This window comes from Talpa europaea, assembly GCF_964194135.1.
Source record: "Talpa europaea genome assembly, chromosome: 14".
Taxonomy (NCBI): domain Eukaryota; kingdom Metazoa; phylum Chordata; class Mammalia; order Eulipotyphla; family Talpidae; genus Talpa; species Talpa europaea.
In genome coordinates this window covers 23,188,510-23,212,385 of record NC_140082.1, presented here as the reverse complement: position 1 = coordinate 23,212,385, position 23,876 = coordinate 23,188,510, and the positions used below count along the sequence as shown (strand labels likewise).

The following is a 23,876-nucleotide window of genomic DNA, read 5'->3' as shown; positions in this document are numbered from 1 at the left end:
GTTTTCATTATGAGCGTATTAGTTGAGTATCGTAGTGTATGTTTAGATTAATCCATGGTTTTAATGAAAACCACTTACGTTTTCATCAATTTCTTAGAATTGTCCTCTGAAATTTTTTTAGGAATTCTACAGTTCTTTACTACAAAACACGACTTCAAAAATCAATGGTAGGAAGAGCATCACCTTTCCATATCCTGAAGCCTCCACTGGTCCTTTTAGAGTGTCAGTTTTAAGCTAAGATTTTAAAAAGGTAGTTGCAGATTGTAGGTGACCACTAGATAGATGGGCTTTATTGCTCTCTGCTATGTTTTCTCATCTCAAAAAAGGTGTTCTTAAAAATAAATGTTGCCAACATTAAAAAAACTAGTCAATTTCAAGTTAAAGATCAGATTTCTGGATTGTCTTGAAAAGTAAGAGATCTGACATCAATAGGCCTAACCCCCTACATGGCACACTGGGCTGGAGCTAAGTAACCTCTATTCCTCAAGCTGGAACATACCTTTTACAGTTTTCTGTTATGACTTATTTCAGTTGCCTGGGCCCTGTGGGCATTGAGTTCACCACTCCTGTTCTAGACAAACAACTAGCAGCAACAGTTTGGATGGACTGAAGCCACCATGAGCACCATTAAAGCAAAGTTACTTTTGCCTAATTTACCTAGTCTTGCCTGTGACAGTCTTCCCCATTTATGCTGGTGGGCATTTCTGTCTGCTTTCTTAACGGCACTTCTTATATACCATTGAACCAGCTTTAGATAGCACTGATTTTATCAGTGTTGTTGATTTTAAAAGGCCTCCCTTTAGTTCTCTTTTTGTTTTAAAATTAAACCTGAGGTTTTTCAATTATTTTAAATTGAAGATTTTGATCCATTTAATTTTTAACACTTCACACTTGAGAGATCACTACAAGTTCAATCTTAATTTTGTTAGGAAAAGAAGCCAAACCCAAATCCCAGTTCCCAACAAGAGCACAGAATAAAATCTTAGTTAAATGCATCTGTGTAAGAAGTGAAGAGTTGGCATCCAAATTTTCATCTTATTACTAATGAACGAGTTGTATGTACATATCGTGGAAAATCTGAGAGAGGCACAGAAGAGTGTGAGTAGAGGACCCCCACCCTTGGCACATTCCCAGGCAGGGGCCCAGTAGGTCCCACCTCCATTCCTTCACTCATCAATGAGCTATTCATGAGGTGGAAGAGAACAATTTTTTTTCTTTGCTGAAAACAAATGACCATCAAGTTTGAGGATTGTATATTCAGTTTTCTACATGCACACAACATTTGACTTTAATTACTGTTTGTGAATAAGGGTAAAATGGTAATTTTGCTCCCTTTGAGAAACTGCATTCTAAAAAAATTGTGAAAAATGAGTAACTCCTAACATAAAAAAAATGTGATGTTTTTACTTCATTATTGTAAAGGTGTAAATAAAGGCAGCAGGGAAAGTGTGGGAAAGGAAGGATAGTATTTCTAGTATATATGAGTAATTCTTTGAAGAATAATTGTACATTTTTTTCTAATATTTTGTTTAAAAGAGATAAGCAATCCCACCCACAATTTTTAAAATAGGAAACTTTTTGCTATATTGACAAACAAGCTAAAATTTTTTTACATAATAGTATTTTTCTTAGATAATAATGTTAGTAGTTAGTTCCAGCAATAACTACATGTATGGACAGGAGACATTGTTCATATTTATTTTTTTAATTATGTAATCACATAGAAGAAAAATTGGCAAATAGAGAAGACAGATATATCCCTAGTAGCACCATCACCCCAGTATTAATCCCATCAGCATGGTTATATAACAGTCTTTTTTTGCATTATATCTTTTAATTTAGTTAAAACTTCTAATCTTGCTCATTATCCAAGAGTACATGATTATGTCACATATTATTGCATAATTGTGTTTTTTAAATTTGATTTTTTTGAATGTTCACTTGAAATTTAAAATGGCAAAGATATTTTCAAGACTGGTGATAAATTTCTTGACTTACTGTCAAGAAATGAGTATCTAAGTCAGTTCATATCAATCTTTGATTTCATAAGTATGACAATTGAATAACCATAATTCACTTTCAAATTGGAGTTTAAAAATGAGCACTCCTGTGGGAATTTATTTTAAATGTACCAGAATTTTGTATGTGTTTTGGTTACTAGAGTCTTTTTTAATGTAGGGAAGCATAGGAACAGAGAAAAGTGTAGAAGGGAGCAACAGAAGTAGACTGTCTGCATGCCATATGCAATTTCCCTAAACATGCCACAGACTTGCCTCCTAGCTCTGCTCTTTTTTTGTGGTGGTCTGGTGTTACAGTCACCCTGAGTGGACTCTTCTAGGACAGAAGAGTGTTTTACTCTGATTTCCTCATATTTAGCCAAGTTTCTAGCATAAAGCAAGCTTTTAAAGAACACCCAAATGATTGAAGGAAGAGAGGGCAATATGCATATACACCAAGCACGAGAGAATTATATCAGGATGCTTTTGTTTATAAGCTACACAGTATGAACTACAAGTGGTTAAACAATAAGGACATTTTGTAATTTCACATGACACCAAGTTCAGAGTCAGGGCAGTTCCAAGGTTGGTTATGCATCTGACTGTCAGGAAAGACCCAGATGGTTTTCATTTTTGTACTCAGCCATCCTCAGTATATTGGTGATTTTTCCGATAGAGTTGCAAGATGGATGTAGGAGTTCCAGATGTCATTTACAGACATGACCATGTCCAGCAAAGAAGAGGCAGTGTTAACCTCCTGCGTATCTCTTTACAACAGAGAAGAACCTCTTACAGATGCTTCTAACTGACGTCTACTCAGGAGTCATTGGCCAGGATTGACTCACAAGCCCATGTCCTGACTGACAAAGCAACTGGGTGGATAACAGGGACAGCAAGAAGTAGTAGGGAAGAAGAGACAGATATGCCATAGATAAACTAGGAGTGACAGAAGCAGAATGAAATAGCTAGCCTGTAGTGTGTGTAATATAAGTGTGGATTATTTGGGCCCATTGTATTTTCACCTGCATATATACCCTTTTATACTTTACATATGTATGAAAGTAGGACAGTATTATTTATTAATAATAATGTGTACCACTCAGAAATAGATTCTGGTTTTATAGGGCCATATATAGAGAGATGTACATGAAATTGCAAGACAAAATTGATAAGACAAACCCAGATCCGTGGAAGCTTCATTACCTTCACCACAAATCTTTCCCCTGTGCTGTCCCCAATGTTCCCCACAATTAACATTGCTGTTATAGGGATAATAGAAAATAGCGTAGGACTGGGATGGGATTGGGTAACAAGTAGAAAGAATGGTTTGTTTCATTAGTCACGTTATAATATTCAAGGAAAGAAGAGCATGGCATTCTGACAGTCAAAGAAAAGTAAATGTATGAAAATCACAAAGGTAATTGATATTTTACAAATAAAGTTTTTGCTAGTAATACTCTTAAACAATTGTAGTTTACTCTTTATTCTTAGTAACTATGTATAAAAAAGAAACTACATAATGAAGTAATTCTTATACTCTCCTAAAACAAAATGTCTCATCCATTTATGTTCCAAGTGCCCTTAGTTATGTACATACAAAGTTCATATTTCCATATGATACCTATATAATTGAGTGATATAGGTATTAATAAATTAATAAGTGATATGTTGATAATGAACATAAATGTGAAAATTATACCTAGAAATTGCATATCACACTTTTTGTTTTCTTCCAGTGTCCCTCGGGTGGGCAGGTGGGAGAGAGAAATAGTGATCACCTGTTTTACTGACAGCTACAGTGGAATCCCAGACATGTTTCTGAGGACTGTGATAATGCTAGGTTGACAGTGTAGTCTCTTACTGTAATTCTCTTTTATTTACCATTTTCCACTCATCTGGCTCTGGTTCTTGAGATTATATGTTAACTTCCCCTTGTACTTCAAATTTTGACTAGATATTTAAAATTGAAACATTTTTGCTAATCTATGTAGAGTTAGTTTATGGAAGTGAGTTACATGAACCAGAGTTGAATGAACCAGGCATATAACCTTTCACCGATATTTCTTTATATATATATATATTTTTTTGTTGTTGTTGTTGTTGTTTTGTTTTAAAGATTTATTTATTCATTTATGTATATAAGAGCTGGGGTGTAGGCCAGAGGGGCAGGAGGCAGGGTGAGAGGATTCACCAGAGACGTACTAGGGAGCCGAACAGGCAGATCTGTTGAAATACACATGCTGCAGTGGCTGCAGATTGTTCATGGTGCTGAGACTTTACCCCTTGTGCCACCAGGGAGGCCCCCTCAATAATGCTTCTTAAAGAAAGAATGAATAAATCGTTTATATTATATTGGGACTTTTTTGATAATTATAATAATTGAAGGAAAACAAATGTTGGACACAAATCTGTTTTCTTATAAAATATGATATCACCAATATTTTGAAAAATTACACACCATATTTACTTTAGATTAAATAACTTAAGTAATGCTGAATAGGTATCTTAGCTGGATTTAAAACATGCCCAGGCTACCAGAAATTTGGGGGCTATTATTTTTGGACAAACAAAATGGTTAAGATAATATATTCCTCTATCTAAACACTATCTATCAAAATGCAATTTGTAGTGTGTTTGAAATTTGTAGTCCTGTTTGAAAGTGTTTGTATATGTACAATGAAATTACCTTTTTTATTGTGTATAAAGTTAAAAAAATCTTTTTGAAGTACTATAAAATGAAAAAGAATTAAAAATTGACATTATTGGCATAAGATTCATGCTAATGTTTAGTCATGTAAATAGCACAAAATACTGCCTAATTAGTGTAGTTGGTAAATTTTGGTATTTAATTTTCTCTGTTATTGTAAACCATGCATAAAATACTTGCCTATTGAGTAGTGCAGAATTGTCAGAGCTTAAACAGCTGACATCTGCTTACTCTCTTAAAAAAAAAAAAAGAATAACAAGCCATTTCAGCCTAATCTACCTCAAATGTGCTCATGTAAATGGAGGTCCATCTATTGACCTGCATGCTTTTCAGCTCAGGATTGGTCCACATGGTTTATGAAACCAGGAAGGCTGATTTGAAATGCAGATGTCGAGACAGTGAAGTACACCCTCCCCTTTTTTCTTTGCTGTATCTGTCAGGGTGAAAAATGGCTTGCACAAGGGTCAGTCACCCATACTCACTTAATTACTTTCCTTGGACCCACAGAACTGTCACAAGCTGTGGTGGATGCGGGAGCTGTTCCTCTTTTAGTACTTTGTATCCAGGAGCCAGAAATTGCTTTGAAAAGGATTGCTGCTTCCACCCTCAGTGATATTTCAAAGCATTCTCCGGAGTTAGCACAGACAGTAGTGGATGCCGGAGCTGTTGCTCACTTAGCCCAGATGATCCTGAATCCTGATGCTAAGTTGAAGGTATTTAAAAATAAAGTTAAACAAACAAACCAACAAACCAGCTTCGTATAGTCTAAGAAAATGGAAATGTGCAAGGATTAATATTCTACATTTAAGAATCATTCCTAAATTATCACTGAAAACAGATAGGAATTATTATGTTTGGTCTTTGAATGTGTAAAAAGCATGCGATAAGGACTGGAGAATAAAAATGCAAATGGGAAACTATGTGCCATGTTAAAAATTGGAGTAGTACCAGGATTAACATGAATCATTAAAGTAAGTGATCTCGGGGGTGGGGGGAGATCACAGTGGACTGTGTTGGAGGACTGTGGGTATTAGGGTGGTGGGAGTGCTATGGTAACTACACCTGAGGGGGGAAATCCTATAGTGTCAATACACTAGCAAGGATGTAAAAAAGTGATACTTCAATTAAAATAAAAATATTAATTTAAAAAATATCACAGAATGATTGAATCACAGAATTAGAGGACAGCTAAAGGTTTTTCAGTCCACCACTATAATATTTAAGCCACCACTAAAATTAGCCATACCCATAGCTTTTTTTTATAGCTTTCAAAATTTTGATTTTCATTTGATAGTCACCAATTTTACTTTTGTTTTCTAAAAATTATATTCATAATTTTTTAAATTATATCAAGAAAGCAATGAGTTCTTCAAAATGATATCAGCAAAATGTCAAAATAGTATGTTAGTTCTACTTGATGATTTTTTTACCATGTTATCACATGTATCACAAATTCAGTATTACAAAGCTAAGAAATAATATTCAAGTAATCCTAAAGTCATAATAAATTATTACAAATTGAAATAATCCAAAGATCATATTCTTGATCATCTGCAATATACATATATTTAAATAATCAATATAGAGCTAAGACATTTAACTTGGAAATTGACCACTATAGGAAATGGAATATTTAGGAATAAGACTAGGACATGAATGTCTTGAGATTGAGTAATTTTCTGTTACATATATAATTGTTTTTTCCTTATTAAATAGCATCTGAAGGTTAAAGCTGTTTAAATTACATCTGAACTCTCAGTGGACTCTACTTCATGTTTCTTTCTTTTGGTTTTTACTTAACAGCGTCAAGTCCTTTCAGCTCTTGGTGAGATTGCAAAACACTCTGTGGATCTGGCAGAAATGGTGGTTGAGGCAGAGATTTTTCCAGTTGTACTTACCTGTTTGAAGGACAAAGATGAATATGTGAAGAAAAATGCTTCCACTTTAATTAGAGAGATTGCAAAACATACACCTGAGGTAAAACAAAACAAACATAAAAAAACAACTAGCTTCAAAATACAGTGTGCGGTTAGTTTTATTTTTATGAAAACATCAATTTGTTTATGAGCACCTAAGTGCTCAGCCACATGATCTGGTTAAGTCAGGGTTTCTTAACCTGAGCACTGTGGATATTTTGGACAGATAGTTCTTTGTTGTGGGCGTTTGTCTTGTCCACTATAGGGTGGATGTTTACCAACATCCCTGTCTTCTGCCCACTAGATGCCAGTAGCACCCCTCCTGCCCCTTTGTCACAATCAAAAGTGCCTCACATACTGCCAAGTGTACCCAGAGGGGAAAACTACCCCAGTTAAGAACTACTAGGACATATCAATGGAAGTTGCGTCTGAAATCTCAGTGTTCAATCCTTTCCTGCTAATATTTCTAGATTGTGGGGACCGTAAGATCCTAGTCATTTTAGTATAGCTGGGAGCAGTGTGAGATGGTACAACTTTCCGGGTAGGAGAGACTCCCTTCACACCCCCTTCCATAGTGTATCCACTCCAATAGCTGCTCTCACCATAGTGTTCCTCTCTGAGTTCTTAGATGCAAAATGAGACAAAGCAACCCTGGGTGGATTCTAGAAGGTGTATTTTTTTTTCTGTGTAGATTTTTCTGACTTCATTTCACTAAGGTTCAAAATCCTCATTCCTTATTTCACCTAACAACTGTATTTGGTGGTGATTTTTCAAGACTAATCAGCTAGTAATCACTGGTAAAAAGGGGGTATTATGAAGCTAGAATATTTCAAGTCTAACATTGTCTTTCAGCATCCAGTGATTAATCTGCTTTGTACTCATGTATTGTGATATGGGGTTTCAGGAGTTTAGCTAGTTAGAACCAGCCCTAGGCTGAGGTGAGGTGTCTAGGCGAGGAACTTTGAGACCCATTATAGTAGGAAAAAAGTCTTGCCATCCATGTATGAAAGATTGAACCAGAGTAAAGCTCCTTCCAGTGAGTAGCATATTTGTGCTTTCAAAATAGCAGGATTGTAGTTACCACATTAATTTCACTAAATGATATTTCAAACTTTACCAGATGTTTTTAGTTCCTAATTAAAAATCTTTGGCAACATTAAAGAAAAAGTTAAAGATGATCTTACACATTAAGGTCGCAATTATCTAGGCTCCTTCTTTCCTCTTAGCTATCACAGTTGATTGTCAATGCAGGAGGAGTTGCTGCCATGATTGATTGTATTGGGTCCTGCAAAGGAAATATCAGGCTGCCTGGCATCATGATGCTTGGATATGTTGCGGCTCATTCTGAGAACTTGGCCATGGCGGTGATCATTTCCAAGGTTTGTTCTAGCTTCATTTTCTTCTCGTTATTGCACTGATATATTACAAGATAGAACCACATTCTAATACTGTCACAAAGTATAATATACACCTGACGAGAGTGAAAGAATTACCTGAAAAATATTTTCCCAGTGCTACTTGTAGGTTGCAAAAGCTATGCTTGAAATAAGGTTTATTCATTTATTTTTTTAAGATTTATTTATTTATGCATACAAGAGCTAGGGTATAGGCTGGAGATGAGGGGGTGAGAGGATTCACCAGAGACAGAATGGGGAACAGAACAGGCAGATTGACCGAAGCAGGAAGGGTAGAAAACACCATGGGGGCCAAGGTCTTGGTCACATGAGGAGCAGTGGGTGAGCCAGGAGAGGTCTGCTGCACCATGTGGGTTGCTCCTGGGGGATCAGACTCCTGCTGCGGGGGCTGCGGATTTCTTCATAGTGCGGTGCTTAACAACTTGCGCCACCAGGGAGGCCCAAATAAGGTTTATTTTGTGGAAATTTAAAGTCCCCTCAATATTTGATCTCAATAAAATATCCACTTCCTTGAGTATGAGTGTTATCTATATTTAAATACTAACTATGTGTTTAACTTCAAGCACTGTACATATTTACAAACATGTAGAGCATTCCTTAATTTGAAACAACTACTGTAAATGAGGTGCCTGGCAGTCATTTGCATTATTCTTAGAGGTCTACACATGCTTGCCTTCCCTGTCTTGGGTAGGAGATGGCAGTTGTTAGAACATCCCTTTTTCCTGCTTTTCTTCCTAGATGCAAGCAATTCTGAGTGGATGTCAGACAGTAAACACTTTGTTTCTCTAATGTGTGTTTTTTGCCCTATTTTAATTTACAACTTGTATTAACCCAGCATATACTAGATCCCAGGTATATTGTCAGTGCTCAAAAAATATTTGTGGAATGGCTAAATATTGATCTCCTGAAGAATGCTTCATAGGCTGTGTGCTTACAGTGTCTCTTGGAACCCTCTCAAGTATAAGTTTCTTGTCAGCATAGAAACATGCTGTTGCATGTTGAACCCTGTGGACTTCATGTCCCTTGCTAGTCCTTGGAAAAAATAGAGGAGTCTCAGATCTTTATTTTCTACCAATTTTTGATACTTCTTTGCTTCACTCCCTTTTTGTCCTGCACTTTTCCATTTGTTCCTGTACTCCCAAATTCCATGTGGTGACAGAGAAGTGGTGCTGCTTTCTGAAGGGTCACTCTAGGGATAGTAGCATGATCTTTGATTCTAGTTTCCTTTGTGCATAGTCAAAAAGCTTACACACAGGAAGAATGATGAAAGAAGCAGCAGTTGCTCTTGCTTCCTATATTTCTTCCCCAAACTAACCAGGAGGAGCCTCCCCTGCTTTGTCTAAGGTTGCTCCATTAATCCTTACACATTGTCCATCTCTATCTTGTTGCCTTTATAAGCTGGAAGTCTATTTGATCAAATATAAGTATGGCTGTTCCTGCCTTAAATTTTTTTTTAATATATCATTTACTTGTAGGGTTGTTTTACACCCATTTATTTTGAGTCTGTGTTTCTCTCTGGCGTTCAGGTGGATTTCCTATTTCAGTAGTAATTTGGGTTTTGTTTTCTGAGCAACAAGCTCCTCCGTCCCTTTAGATTGGTGAGTTCAGTACATTTGCATTTAATGTGATCATTAGTATAAGAGGGTTTCCTACTACCATTTTATCTTTAGTTTTCTGGTTCTTTTGTTTCCTTGCTCAGTTTATTTGATGAATTCTATTACCTTCATATTAGATAGGAAAGCTCCTTCCAACTCCTCTTGTCGGGAGTTCTAGTGTTGGCAAACTCATTAGCTTCTGTTTCTTTGGGATGGCCTTTATTTCTTTCTCATATCTGAGGAAGAGTCTTGCAGGATATATTATAGACTGGCAATTTTTATCTTTACATATTTTGAATATGTCAATTAAGTCTCTCCTTGCACATAGAGTTTGCTCAGAGAAATCAGAAGTACAGAGAAACTGGGGGCTCCCAGCTATGGGAGCCTATGGTAATACATTTATAGGTTATCTGTTTTTTCCTCCCCTAGCAACTCTGAATATATTTTATTTGTCTTGAATGCTTCATAGTTTCACAACTAAGAATCTTGATATAAGTCTCATTATCTTTAGATAACCAAGTGTTCTTTTAGCTTCGTGGACTTGTGTATTTAGTTTCTTCCCCTGGTTTGAGAAGTTTTCCTCTATTATTTCTTTGAATAAGTTTTCTGTTCCCTTCTCTCTCTCTCTCTTTCTCTCTCTCTCTCTCTCTCTTTCTCTCTCTCTCTCTCTCTCTGTGTGTGTGTGTGTGTGTGTGTGTGTGCATGCGCGTGTGTCTCTGTCTCTCTCTTCTTGGATACTCATTACTTTATGTTGCTTTTCCTAGTAGAGTTAGATAGTAATTTGAGTGTTTCTTCATTTTTTCCCCTTGTATTTCTTTATCCGCCTGGGTCCTTTGTACTTTATTATCTTCAAGGTCATTGATTCAGTCCTACTGTGGTCTAATTTTCCATAGCTTTTTTTGTAGAATGTTTTTTTATCTGCTCTATTGACATTTTTACATCCCACAGCTCCCTTATTTTCTGTTCTTTAATTTTATTTCTCATACTAATTTTTAAATGATTTTTCTTATATCTCCTTGATTTACTTTTCAGAGTTCTCTTTTATCATTTTGTCTTGGTTTTCTGTAGTTCCTTCATTTTCTTTGAATTTCATTATCATGACCATTTTGAACTCTATCTGATAGGAAGAAAAAATCTTCCATATTTTTGTGTTTGGATTCTGGAGATTTGTTCTCTTGTATTGTAATATTCCCTAGTGTTATCAAAATGCCATGTGTTTGTATTTTTTTGGTCGGCATATTTTGCTGATTTAGATTTTAGAGATTTGAACTACTTATACCTCTCCAGCAGGTGAGCTATAATTTTTATTATTTTGGGTTTGTCTTTCTCTGGCTTCCATGGGTCTGAGACTTGTACTGACAGCTTCAGAATCAGTGGTTAGGGGTTTAGATTGCTCAAGATCCAGTTGTGAACGAATGCAGGTGTGAGTAGGCCTGTGTTTGTGGTGTCACCAACAGCCCTGCTTTCTGGGTTTCCAGACCTGAGTCTCTGCTGTCTCTGCACATTCTCAGTGAGACTCACAAGGTCTGCACTAGGCCCAAAGAGTATGGGAGGGCCTCAGTGTACTCTACTTTTTCCTTTCTCTGGGGACCTGATCTGCTGGAGCACCCAGCTTGTCTGTACATATTTTCCCTCAGTGAAGGGTCTGTATGTACAATTGTTCAGTTCTTTCCTCCCCAGGGCCTCTGGCCTAGCAGCCTCCCACCCTCATATACAGCTCCAAACATCATTTCCACCCACCTTTTCTTCTCAGGAGATAGAATCTCCCCCATGTCTCTTCTTGTACAATCTGCCTGGTCTCTGAAGTACAACAGCTGTTCTAGTATAACCTCAAGCTATGGAACTCTCTTACAGTATTCCTTAGTTAAAGTAGATGATCCTTTGGGGAGCAAAGCAGGGGACTTCTTCTGACACCATCTTGGACTTTTTTTTTCTACTTAAGATTCTTGCCCAAATAACTCATTTGCTTTTGGATCTATAGTAGTTACTTTGTTCTCAGGTCTATTATACTTGGAGAAGAGGCAATTTTTAGGGATTCTATATTAACTTTTTTAACAAAGAGAAATAAAAAGCTTTGAAATCCTAAGTAATTTGAATTTGTCACGGTGGAATCTAGGCCTATAGCCTAGTCTGTGGCATCTGTTGTTTCGTTAAATTCCTCTCTAATTGGTGAGTAAACACGAGCAAATATATGCTTTGTTTAGTTGGATTGTTACACATAATTAAGGTAAATTAGTTCTAGTCATTTTCTTGACTTGAAATATGACAGTTCCTGTGATGTACTCATTTATGCAAAATTAGAAGGAACTCTAATGTTTGAAGGACATGGAAGGCTCTTTTATCCTGCTCTAGATTCATAACACTTCATCTTTTGATCATTGCTGCAGGGTGTGCCCCAGTTGTCAGTATGCTTGTCAGAAGAACCAGAAAATCATATTAAGGCTGCTGCTGCTTGGGCCTTGGGACAAATTGGGAGACATACTCCGGAACATGCACGAGCTGTTGCAGTTTCTAATACTCTGCCAGTTCTGCTTTCTTTGTACATGTCAAGAGATAGTTCTGAGGATCTTCAAATAAAAGTAAGTGTTTTAATTCTCAACGGTTTCATAAAGATCTGTTAGATTTTGCCTCATTATTTAACATAAGTAATTTAAACTGATTTAATTTTTATTATAGACAATATTGCACTTAACGAGTCAAGAAATATAAATTCCTCAAAAGAATTGAGATTACTCTTCTTTGATACTCTTCTTTGATAATGGGTTATCTGTGTCTATAAAAATCAGTGATATATACTTACATGTGTATATATTATTGTGGTAACATTGTTTTACAATACTGTGTACGATTAAGAGTTATAGGAGCTCTCCCTCTCACCCATCACCAAAACACACATAGTCCACTATGCTTCCGTCCCGATTTGCTCTCTCCCCTCTTTTGCTCTTGTAGCCTTAGTTACACAATCAGATTTCTAGGTTGTTTTTCTTTTAAATTGATTTGGCTTTATCCGACACTTTGGTTTCTCTATATTCCAGATGTATGTGTTATTTTAGGTTGTACATCCATGTCTTTAGTCTAATTCGAACTAATTTTTATTTATGCTGTGAATAGTGGTTTAGTTTCATTCTTTTTTATTTATTTGTTTTTTTTTAAGATTTATTTATTTATACATTCAAGAACTGGGGTACAGGCCAGAGATCAGGGGAGGGGGTTGGAGAGGATTCACCAGAGACAGAGTGGGGAACAGAACAGGCAGACTGACTGAAATACATTGCTGAGGGGAGCAGTGGGCGAGCCAGGAGAGGTCTGCTGTGCCATGTGGGTCACCCCACTGGTTGGGGATCGAACTCGCACTGCAGTGGCTGTGGATAGCCTTATTGGTTGCGTTTTAACCCCTTGCACCACCAGGGAGGCCTTCTTTCTTTTTTTTAATGTATCCTTCCAGTTTTCCTAGCACCATTTATTAAAAGGACTTATCTTTCCCCATTGTATGCTCTTGGCTTGTTTGTCATGAAATAACTGTCCATAGAAATGTGGTTTTATTTCCTGGTTCTCAGTTCTATTGCATTGATCTGTGTGTCTCTTGGCATTCCAGTGATGTACTGGTTTGATCACTACAGTTTTGTAGTGTAGTGTGATATATAGGAGTGTGATACTTGTGTTCTTTTTTTCTTTTTGTCAGTATTGCTTTCGTTATTTGGATCTTTTATGGTTCCTTATTAACTTTAGTAATATTTATTGTTGTTATTTGAAGAATATCATTGAATCTTTACTAGGGATTGCATTGAATTCAAATATTGCTTTGGGTAAGATAGACTTTTTACCAATGTTAAGTCTTTGAATCTACAAAAAGGGATTCCTTTTTTTTTTATTTCTTTGTGTCTTCTATTTCTTTTGACAATGTCTTATAGTTTTTGTTTTACAGTTCTTTCACCTGCTTAAGTTTCTTCCTACATATCTTTTTTTTGCGATTATGAGTGGGACTGTTTTCTTGATTTCTTTCTCTTCTAGTTAGTTTTTTGCATGTAGAAATGCAACTGATTTCTGTTAATAGATTTTGTACCCTGCCACTTTATGTATTATTATTTCAATTAGTTTAATGGAGACTTTAAGGTTTTCTGTGTACATTATGTCATCTGCAAATAGTGACAGCTTTACCTCTTCTTTTCCAATTTGTATTCCTTTTATATCTTTCTCTTGCCTAATTCCTCTAGCTAGGACTTCCAATACCATGTTGGATAGTAACAGTGAAGGTATACATCCTTGTTGTAACTGTTCTTTTAGAGGAAAAGTTTTGAGTTTTTCACCATTGAGTATCTTAGCTGTGGGTTTGTAATCTGGTTGATCTGATTGATGTAAGTGGGGCACTGAAGTTTCCCACTTTCATTTTGTTGTAAATGTTTCTAAGTTACTGTTACAAATATTTAAAATAGGTGAACTTAAAGTAGCAAAATAGGTAGAAGAGTAGTACAATTCATGGCAACTCTAGATCTCAAGGAAATAGGACATCACAAGGAAAAAATAGTGAAAACTTCACATATTGTAGGATTATATTTGTATGAATTGTTGAGAAATATCAAATTTATAGAGACATCAAGTGTATTAGGGGAACTTCCATTCTCCCACTCTTGCTCCCAAGCTCAGTGTGGACAGCTATATAGCATGAACAGGTGGTGCCACCATATGAAATGGAATCCTACCTGTGGACAACCCCTGTGGCCTGAGCCTTCTGACTAGTACTTCAAACAGAGGCAGAAGAATTACACAGAGAAGGAGATCTTACTTTGCATGGCCAAGCAATTAGTGATGTTTCTGTCCAGAGTGAACAAGATCTGGGGATACTACCTCTTCCAGAAGCTGTCTAAGATTGAGATGTTGGAAGTTTACTTTAAAAAAAAAAAAAAAGACATGAGGGCCTCCCTGGTGGCACAAGGAGTTAAGATGCAATCTATGAAGCTGTCCGCAGCCACTGCAGCATGAGTTCAATCCCTGGCCAGGGAGTGGTCCAGAGGACCTCTCCTGACTCGTCCACTGCTCCCCTCAGTAGTGTATTTCCATCGATCTGCCTGTTCTGTTCCCCACTCTGTTTCTGGTGAGTCCTCTCACCTCCTGCACCTCTGGCCTGTACCCCAATTCTTGTATGCATAAATAAATAAATCTTTAAAAAAAAGTCATGAGCTGAGTTGAACTGAGAGGTAATGTATAGCAGAAGAATGAACAGGAGAATCTAGGACATAGAAGCAAGTCACACTAGTCCTTTCATGACCATTCCATTTGCCTTCTTTCCCAGCTCTACTTCCTAATATGCATATGTGAAACACAGATAATGAATAAACCTCTGGGGATGGTGTCACTTGAGGATGTGACTGAGGATTTCACCTTGGAAGAGTGGTAGGACCTAGATGATGCTCAGTGGACTTATACTGGTACATGATGCTAGAGACCTAGAATAGCCTTGTCATGGGGACATTGCATTACCAAACCTAAGGTGATCATCACTTTGGAGCAAAGAACAGAGCCATAGACTGTAGAAGTACCCCCAAACCAGAGCCTCTCAGATATCCAGATTCTGGATGTTCTGATTGAGATGAACCAGGAAGATCAGGGTGTGCATTTGTGCCAAGTGAACATTGTCTAAGGAAAGAACTGACTTTCATAAAACATTCAATTTGAGCTCGATCCATATTTCAAACCTGATTATAAATAATGGAATCCATTTGAAAACAATGTAGAAGAGCAGTTGCTTGGGGCTGCTGGGGTAAGTGGAGGGAGGAAATAGGGATTGACTTATAAATGGGTATGAGGTTTGCTTTTGGAGTGATGAAATGCTCTAAAATTACACTGTAGTGATGGTTACACAGTTTTTGTAAATTTACTTAAAATCCATTGAATTGGGCACTTACAATGAATGAATTCATGACATGTAAATTATATCTCAATTAAGTTGTTAATAATTCTTAAGTCCAGAAATTGACAAGTAATTAACTGCTATCCTAATATTTCTTTCATTCTGGTTAATACAGTTAATAATTAACCATGACATACATTCTAAAAGTATAGACTTGTGAACTGAGTATATTTCCTGAGAAGGGATAGTAAACTCAATGAGTTTCTGTTGTAATCAGATTCTTTTCTAGGGTTCATGATTAATAACTTGATAGTACATCACCAACTTGGAACTGTTAGAATTAGACTAAGGCTGGCTGCCTGGTACAGTGGATGTGATCTCTGCTATACTGTTAGCAGACTCTGACACCCACAGAAGTTAAGTTAAATTGATTGGCCTGCTAAGATCACAATGATCCTAGGATGGTTCACAAAAGTATAACTAGGTGTTTTGAGAATCAAGAGTTTTATTCCAACTTATATTCCTATGGGGGAGAAATTGGACTGCATTTCTTTTCTTTTCTTTTTTAAATGATTTTATTTATTTATACAAACACTGGGGTGCAGGCCAGAGGCGCAGGAGGGTGAGAGAATCCACCAGAGACAGAGCAGGTAGCAGAACAGGCAGAAGGACTGAAATACACTGCTGAGGGGAGCAGTGGGCGTGACAGGAGAGGTCTGCCTCACCATGTGGGAATCACCCTGGCTGGCTGGGAATCGAACCGGTGCCATGGAGGCTGCAGACAGCTTCACAGTGCTGTGCTCAACCCGCTGCGCCACCGGGGAGGCCCATGGCTGTATTTCTTATATTCCTTTTATTTAACTAGTTTATAAAACAATGTTTGAGTATTAATGTGTTAAAATAAGAGGGTACACAAAACTATAGCCTGGGTCTCTGTGAAACCATAAATTCAAGAAATCCTTTACTGATAGCACAATGAGTTTTGGTCAAATCATTTACCAATTGTAAACTTCATGATGTAGAAATCAGCCTGTTCCTTGACATTCCAGGAACATTGCTAAATATTCAGAAGCAGGATCTCAGAAGACGAGGTGGGGTAAGCAGAGAGTATAAGTAATTAGACGTAAGGCAATAAGGATGCATTAGAGGATAAAACCACATAACAAGCAGATGTGGAATTCTAGAGGGAAGCAATTATAGACAAACCCAATTGTGAAACTTTCCAAAGTGCAGGGGGCAGCCTTTAATACAAAGAAACAAATAACAAACAGCCATGGCCTTAGAACTGGTTATAGTGATACACATCAGGACCCTTTTCCAGCCATACTTGTATTAGGGGCACTACATTGTGTGTCACTGTGAAACACACAAGAATGCTGGGGGATGGTGAGAAAGGTACCTGTGCTTTTGCTTGTAGGTGACATATTTCTTATTGTTGAATGGAGTTTTATTCGACAGTTGAATAAATCCTGTCTGTTTTGCTTTTGTCTGTAAATGGGGCAATTTCTAGCCATGAACTATGTACACGGTAGACTATTTCTACCTGCATACTTTATAGCCATGAAACTTTCTGGAGAACACAGCGTTGCCTGATATTGACTTTCTACAATAAACTAAATACTTTCTTGTATTTATTGGTTGGAAGCATTAGTGCATTATATGATACTTATTATGTTTTATACTAATAAAGTGTACTTATTAATTTACATGCTACGGTTTTGCATTTTATCATTTTAATTTGCTTGCAGGTATTTTAAGAGCGCAACAGTACTTTGTATATTTTAAAATTTAACATGAAGACAGCTGGAGGGTATTCTACCAATGAAACATGTTTTTTTTTGATAATTTTTTTAAATCCTTTTTTTTAAGACAAATATTTTTTAAAATGAAACATCAGATTAGATTACCAAATAGCTTTCAGGAACATGAGACATGAATTTTTGCAAAGTTTTCATTGATTACTTACTTTGGTATATGTTTTTCTTTGTATTTTCGATAGAGTAAAAAGGCCATAAAGAATATCTTACAAAAATGTACCTATTTACCAGCACTTGAGCCATTTCTGTATGATGCTCCTCCCAATATTCTGAAACATGTGGTTGGACAGTTCAGTAAGGTAACAAATGTTCTCTTAGCCTGGAAATGGGGGGAGAAAGTGAAATGAGTTATTTACTTATTTTTTCTGTTCCATAGGATGGGGCAGGGTTTTACTTCTTAATTCTCCTGATTATGTTGACACGGAAAGTAACCGAGGTTAATAAAATTTACATGTTAATAAAATCTACACATAAATCAATCACACTTTTTCTTCCTCATATTTTCCTTACTGCCTCTGCACTGTCTTTTTCAGTGTTCTTAGGGAGTAAGTAGTATGTTAACTTATTAGGACCTCAAAATACAGGTAATTAATCTTAGTAAGAAACTTAGTAATTTTACTGGTGTCTGTTAGTCTCACTCATCTGGTAACACTGTAAAGGTCTTGTAAAAAAAAGGAAACATTGTCTCTGAGCCACTGAAATACTTTCAATGAAGTCCATACACTTTACTGGAGATGCACTCAGACAGTCATTTGAAGTACATTGACTTATAAGCAGTTTTAGCAAATATAGCTGCCATATTATTGTAGATCTTTGGCTATTAGAAGTAGTAAGGTAAAAAGATGAAGCTACTAGGTGTGGGCACAGCCAGCAGGATTGTCTACTGATGGTCAAGTTTGAAAGAGAATAGGTATGAATGGCCAGGATGGTGAGCCTAAGTTATCAGGAAGTGGTTATATTATCCTCAGCAGATCTGATTGAAGAAAATTGGGTCTAAATAGTATCCCTTACTGCCTGGATTTACATTTACTGGCTGCAATATGTTTAGCAGTCTTTTTTTTTTTTTTTAAAGATTTATTTATTTATGTATACAAGTGCTGGTGTGTAGGCCAGAGGAGTGTATGTGGGGGTGGGGGGTAACAGGATTCACTAGAGACAGAGTGGGGAGCAGAACAGTCAGATCCACTGAAATGCACTGCTAAGGGGAGCAGCGGGTGCGACAGGAGAGGTCTGCTGACCCATGTGGGTTAGCTCCCTGGCTGGGATAGAACTCATGCTGCAGTGGCTGCTGATAGCTTGATAGCGCCTTGTTTTTAACCCCTGCACCACCAGGGAGGCCCTGTTTAGCAAAGTCTTCACCTTTCTAAACCTTAGTATCATTATACATAAAGTGGTGATTATAAAAGTATTATTTCATAGGGTTATTGCCAATATTAAATGAGATGTCATTTAAATGTTGGATACATATTAGGCACTCAAATATTCCCCCACTTAAGTAACTCATAAACCCCAATAAAGTTGTTTTTAAGAAATAAAACATTGAAGTGGTTAACACTGATTTTTAAAAATTAATAAAAATAAATGAGAGTCGGGCCTCCCCGGTGGCGCAGCGGTTGAGCACTGGGTTGCGCAGCTGCCTGCAGCCTCTGCAGCACCGGTTAGATCCCCTGTCGCCGGGCGAGGGTCCCACATGGCACGCAGACCTCTCCTGCTGCCCGCTGCTCCCCTTAGCAGTGTATTTCGTCCGTCTGCCTGTTCTGCTCCCTGCTCTGGCTCTGGTGAATTCTCTCACCCTCCCACACTTCTGACTGTACCCAGTGCTTGTATAAATAAATAAATCAATCTTAAAAAGCATAAAAATAAAACTTAAAAAAATAAATGAGAGTCAAATTATTTGAATAGTTATAATGTTACATAAAGGGATTTACTTCTGTTTGAATATGATATGTCTGCAAAAAAAAAAAAGAAAAACAACTATATAGCATTATGTCAGTTAAGTAGGTCTAGTTTTAGGTACTCATCTGAAAGATAGATTAAGAGCCATTGGTTTGGGCCTCCCTGGTGGCGCAGTGGGTTGAACGCTGCACTGTGAAGCTGTCCGCAGCCTCTGCAGCGAGGGTTTGATCCCGGCCAGCCAGCGAGAATCCCACATGGCGAAGCAGACCTCTCCTATCTCACCCACTGCTCCCCTCAGCAGTGTATTTCATTAGTCTACCTGTTCTGTTCCCTGCTCTGTCTCTGGTGAATCCTCTCACCCTCCCCTGCATCTGGCCTGTACCTCGGTTCTTGTGTAAATAAATAAATCTTAAGAAAAAAAAAAGAGCTATTGGTTCCTGAACACCTTTCATCATCTCCAACAGCTTGGTTGATACTCAAACACAATAGCTATTAGATTTTACATTGCTGAAGCCATCTCAGGATACAATTCTTTGACTCAAACTCCTATGTCCTATCTTCTTCCTTCTATGACAATGAACTCTTTTTCCTCCTAGTTATATGAAATGTGGGAGATTGAATAGCAATGCCCCTTTGAGAAACCAAATAACCAAAAAATCCTGAAAAATGACTAAACTATGGTACAGAAGAAATTGATCTACATCTTCATTTTTGTGTGCTTTTGGGTGCTAAGTAACAAAGTAACCAGTTAATTTGATTAGCTAAGAGGAAGGGCGAGTAAGGGAGCTGATTGGTCTTCCATAGACCAAGTCATCAGTTCCTAATAAGAAGTTGACATTATTTATGACTTTCACTTTGTAGTTTAATCTTTTAGACTACAGAATAAGGTATTCTAGTTTTACTAAACTTGCTATACTAACCTGTATTTAGAGTTCAGAGTGACTTGCTAAAGTAAATAAAAATAACTCAGTGGGATTTGTGGAAGTTAGACAATCAGGATGAAATAAAGTCAGTACCTCATAACATATTCTATATAAGTATGTTCAGGAATATTTGCCTTAGGCAGAACTTTGTGTTTTCTTAATCTAAGTGAATCAGAGCACTAGAAAGAGATGGAAAAGCAAGGCAGAAGTTTAAAAAAAGGCACTAGAGAAATGAATTAATGAGTAGTTCACTGCCCTCAATGATATTTATGTGTGACAGACATATAAACTGATCATTTATTTATTTATTTTTTTAGAGACATGATTTTATTTATTTATTTGTTTGTTTGTTTTGTTTTTTTGTTTATACATGCACTGGGTACAGTCAGAAGCACGGGAGGGTGGGAGAATTCACCAGAGCCAGAGCGGGGAGCAGAGCAGGCAGAAGGACCGAAGTACACTGCTGAGGGGAGCAGCGGGCGGCAGGATTGGTCTGCGCGCCATGTGGGACCCTCCTCTGGTGGCCGGGGAGCAGCCGGGGATTGAACCCGCACCGCAGAGGCCGCGGGCAGCTTTGCAACCCAGCGCTCAACCGCTGCGCCACCGGGGAGGCCCTAAACTGATCATTTAAATATTGCACCAATAGGGTTTAAAGAGAATGCTAGGAGAGAAGAAAAGTATCTAACTTATGCTGGGATAAGAGGCTAGGGGTGCCCAAGAGAAGTCTTACCAGAGGTAGTATCTAAGCTGAGTCTTAAAACATGAATAAGAGTTAGCCAAGCAAATTAGGGGAAGTGTGTGAAGGGTGGGAGGTCATTCTAGGAAGAGGAAGGCATGGACAAAGGCAAGAACTATCCAAGCACACACCCTTTAAGGTCACTGAAACATAATTTAGACTAGGAATTGGTGGGAAGGGAAACTAGAGAAGTATTCAGAAGCTGGAGTTATAGAAGGTTCTGTGTGCCTTGATAAGGAGCTTGCCTTTAATTTTTTAGGTAGTAGAGAGACCTTGAATGGGTATAAGTAAAGGAGGACTCAATTTCAGTTTATATACATATCTGAGGGATCTCCTTTGTTCATGTTCATTGCCTTTATCTCCATAACATAAAAAGCGTCATTTCTAAAAAGACTGCTGATGATTTCCAATCATCAGCAAATTTAGACTTATTATATTATAGGTATATTGGAAATATGTTCTCTTTTACATTTACATTTCCTCAGAAATATTACTACTTTTCAGTATCAGTAATCTATCTTGAAAAAAAGAAAAGCTGACATTATAATGTGCTTCCCCTTTCAAGGTGCTGCCACATGACAGCAAAGCTCGAAGACTCTTTGTAATAAGTGGTGGACTTAAAAAGGTTCAAGAGATAAAAGCAGAACCTGGGTCTCTCCTTCAGGAATACATCAATAGTATTAACAATTGTTACCCAGAGGAAATAGTAAGGTGGGAAAAATAGATCTTGAGAAGCTCAAAATGATAATGTATTTTTCTGTTTTCAAATTTAGATTTTATATATACTTTGCCAAAATGTGTACTTTTTAATACTACATGAGAATAACATATACCTTTACTTCTCCCTTTTTTTCTTTCCCCTCAGACACATTCTTTTCCAAATCAGACTAGAATGTCATTTGAGACATTTCTGTACTAATTTTTAGCGCATGCTTTACTAAAGAGTACCCCAAATGCAAAATTGTTTTATTAACAATTTTTACTGGGAACCTGACTTAGAAGGGGTTAGTAGATTGACTTTCATAAAATAATCCTTGTGTATTATTTTTCTGCCTAAAGCTCACATTTATAGTAATGGGAGTATCACATATGTGGGAAAAATAAGTTGAGAGGTGGAAAAATGTTACTATCTATAATGTAAAGGTGCCACTCTATTTTGACTGGTGAATTCAGGCCATTCACATTTAATGTGATTATTAAGATATAAACACTCATTGCCATTTTGTTATATTTTTGTTTAGGGTGGGTTGTCTTGTCTTTTATATGTTTTTTGATCTACCTGTTTTTTTTTTTTAATGTTACTTCTGTTAATTTTTGTTTGAGTTTCTCCTGAGATTAACACATGATGGGCTATTTGTGTGACCTAATGGAAGGCTAGTCTCTGACTTGAGCGAATGGTCATTTTGTTACTCTCTCCCTTTTTCTTCATGCTAAGTGATTCACATGTCAGTTGCCTCTATATTCATTACAATGTTGCTTTATAATAACCCCTTCAAAATTTCTTTAATGTGTGGCTTGGTGTTAACAAATTCTTTCAGTTTTTGCTTTTCAGTGAAGCTTCTTACTCTCCCTTTTGTCTTGAACGTTAATCTTGCTGGGAAGGATTCCAGGCTAGAAGTCTTTCCTTCAAGTGCTTTAAATATCTCCTCCCATTCCATTTGTGCTTACAATGTTTCTATGTAAAAGTCTGCTGACAATCTGACCACTGTTGCCTTATAGGTTACCCTTTTTTACTCTTGATGTTTTTAATAGTCTATCCTTGTTGTTGGCTTTCAGTAGCTTTATTATAATATGTCTTGGTGTATGTGTGTTGGGTATTAATTAGCTTGGAATTCTTTGGGCCTCTTGGGTCACAACTTCTGTTCATTGAATATTAGGTTACATCTGGAACAAACACCTTAGGGGGGAGGCTTAATTATGGTGAATGTTTTAGAAATTTTAAATACACTCAGATTTTTTATGCATTTATTATATTCTAGGATGTTTGCCAAATTTTGATATGCTTTCATATGTATATAAATTCTTTTCATGATATGTGAAGCACTGTTTTTATATTAAATCTTTTATAAAATATTCAATTCATAAATATTAATTTATAGTACTACAGATGCCCATCAACCAATGAAAATTATTAGTATGCTATGTTTACATGATGAAGTATTGTTAAACCATTTATCAGTTATTTAATGTGAATTATACTCCCCAAAATTTTTATTTTTACTGGCAACCAGATATGGTTAAAATATACATTGAGAATAATCTCTAAGGCAATCTGTATGTAGGAGTTGATTAGTAATAATAGACTGTTGTCTAATTATGAAAAAAAGTCCCTTATCTATGATCATTAAAGTAAACATCAGTCACTTGACATAATGAAAACAAAATCTACATAACAGATTACTATCACTGGGCCCAAGTATCTTACTTTCTTTACCATTGCATTGATATCCGTTATATGTTTGTTATTAATTTAGCATAGTCTTTTCAGTTTGAGTTCAGGGTGTATTTGAGATTTCACTCATTGAATCATTTCAGATAAATGTGTTACATTGAATCTTTTGTGCATCCTCTGCTGAATCTTTTCATTAAAATCTGACAGAAAATTTTCTTTTGCAGGTACTATTCCCCTGGATATTCAGATACACTTCTTCAGAGAGTAGACAGCTATCAACCACTTACTAACTAAATGAAACTATGTTTTTCTACTTGAATTCTCAGCAGAGTATTTATGAATAATAGTTGTTAACGCTCTTTCTAAATATATGAACTAAGTACATTCTAGATTTATTTAATGTGAAATGCCTTTTTAATAATATTTTCTAAATTTATCTAATTCTTAAAAAATAGTAGCTTGCATCTATTGAAGAACTATTCTTGATCATTTGCATAGAATTTGCTCAATAGGTAGATCTTAAGAAGATATTAACGGGTTTAAAGGCATCTGAAATTCCTATATTAAAGTACACACAAAGAAACATAGAGCCTTCCAGCTAGGTATAGATGAAAAATAGTGTTCAAAAGTTCAT

The 23,876-nt window shown here is 36.7% G+C and overlaps 1 protein-coding gene across 2 annotated transcripts in view; it reads left to right on the top strand.

Moving 5' to 3' along the window:
- The window catches only part of SPAG6 (sperm associated antigen 6), a gene marked incomplete at both ends in the record, with an annotated part of 45,995 nt that extends 22,459 nt beyond the window's left edge, over nt 1-23,536 (top strand). Inside the window, 7 exons of one of the 2 annotated variants that reach the window (XM_084253930.1) lie at nt 5,212-5,417; nt 6,508-6,681; nt 7,847-7,999; nt 12,018-12,209; nt 17,478-17,594; nt 21,416-21,561; nt 23,467-23,536. In XM_084253930.1, coding sequence (XP_084110056.1) covers nt 5,212-5,417; nt 6,508-6,681; nt 7,847-7,999; nt 12,018-12,209; nt 17,478-17,594; nt 21,416-21,561; nt 23,467-23,536 — 1,058 coding nt within the window. The remainder of the gene's footprint in view (nt 1-5,211; nt 5,418-6,507; nt 6,682-7,846; nt 8,000-12,017; nt 12,210-17,477; nt 17,595-21,415; nt 21,562-23,466) is intronic. The other variant, XM_084253931.1, reaches the window with a different exon arrangement.
- Nucleotides 23,537-23,876: the final 340 nt, after the last annotated feature.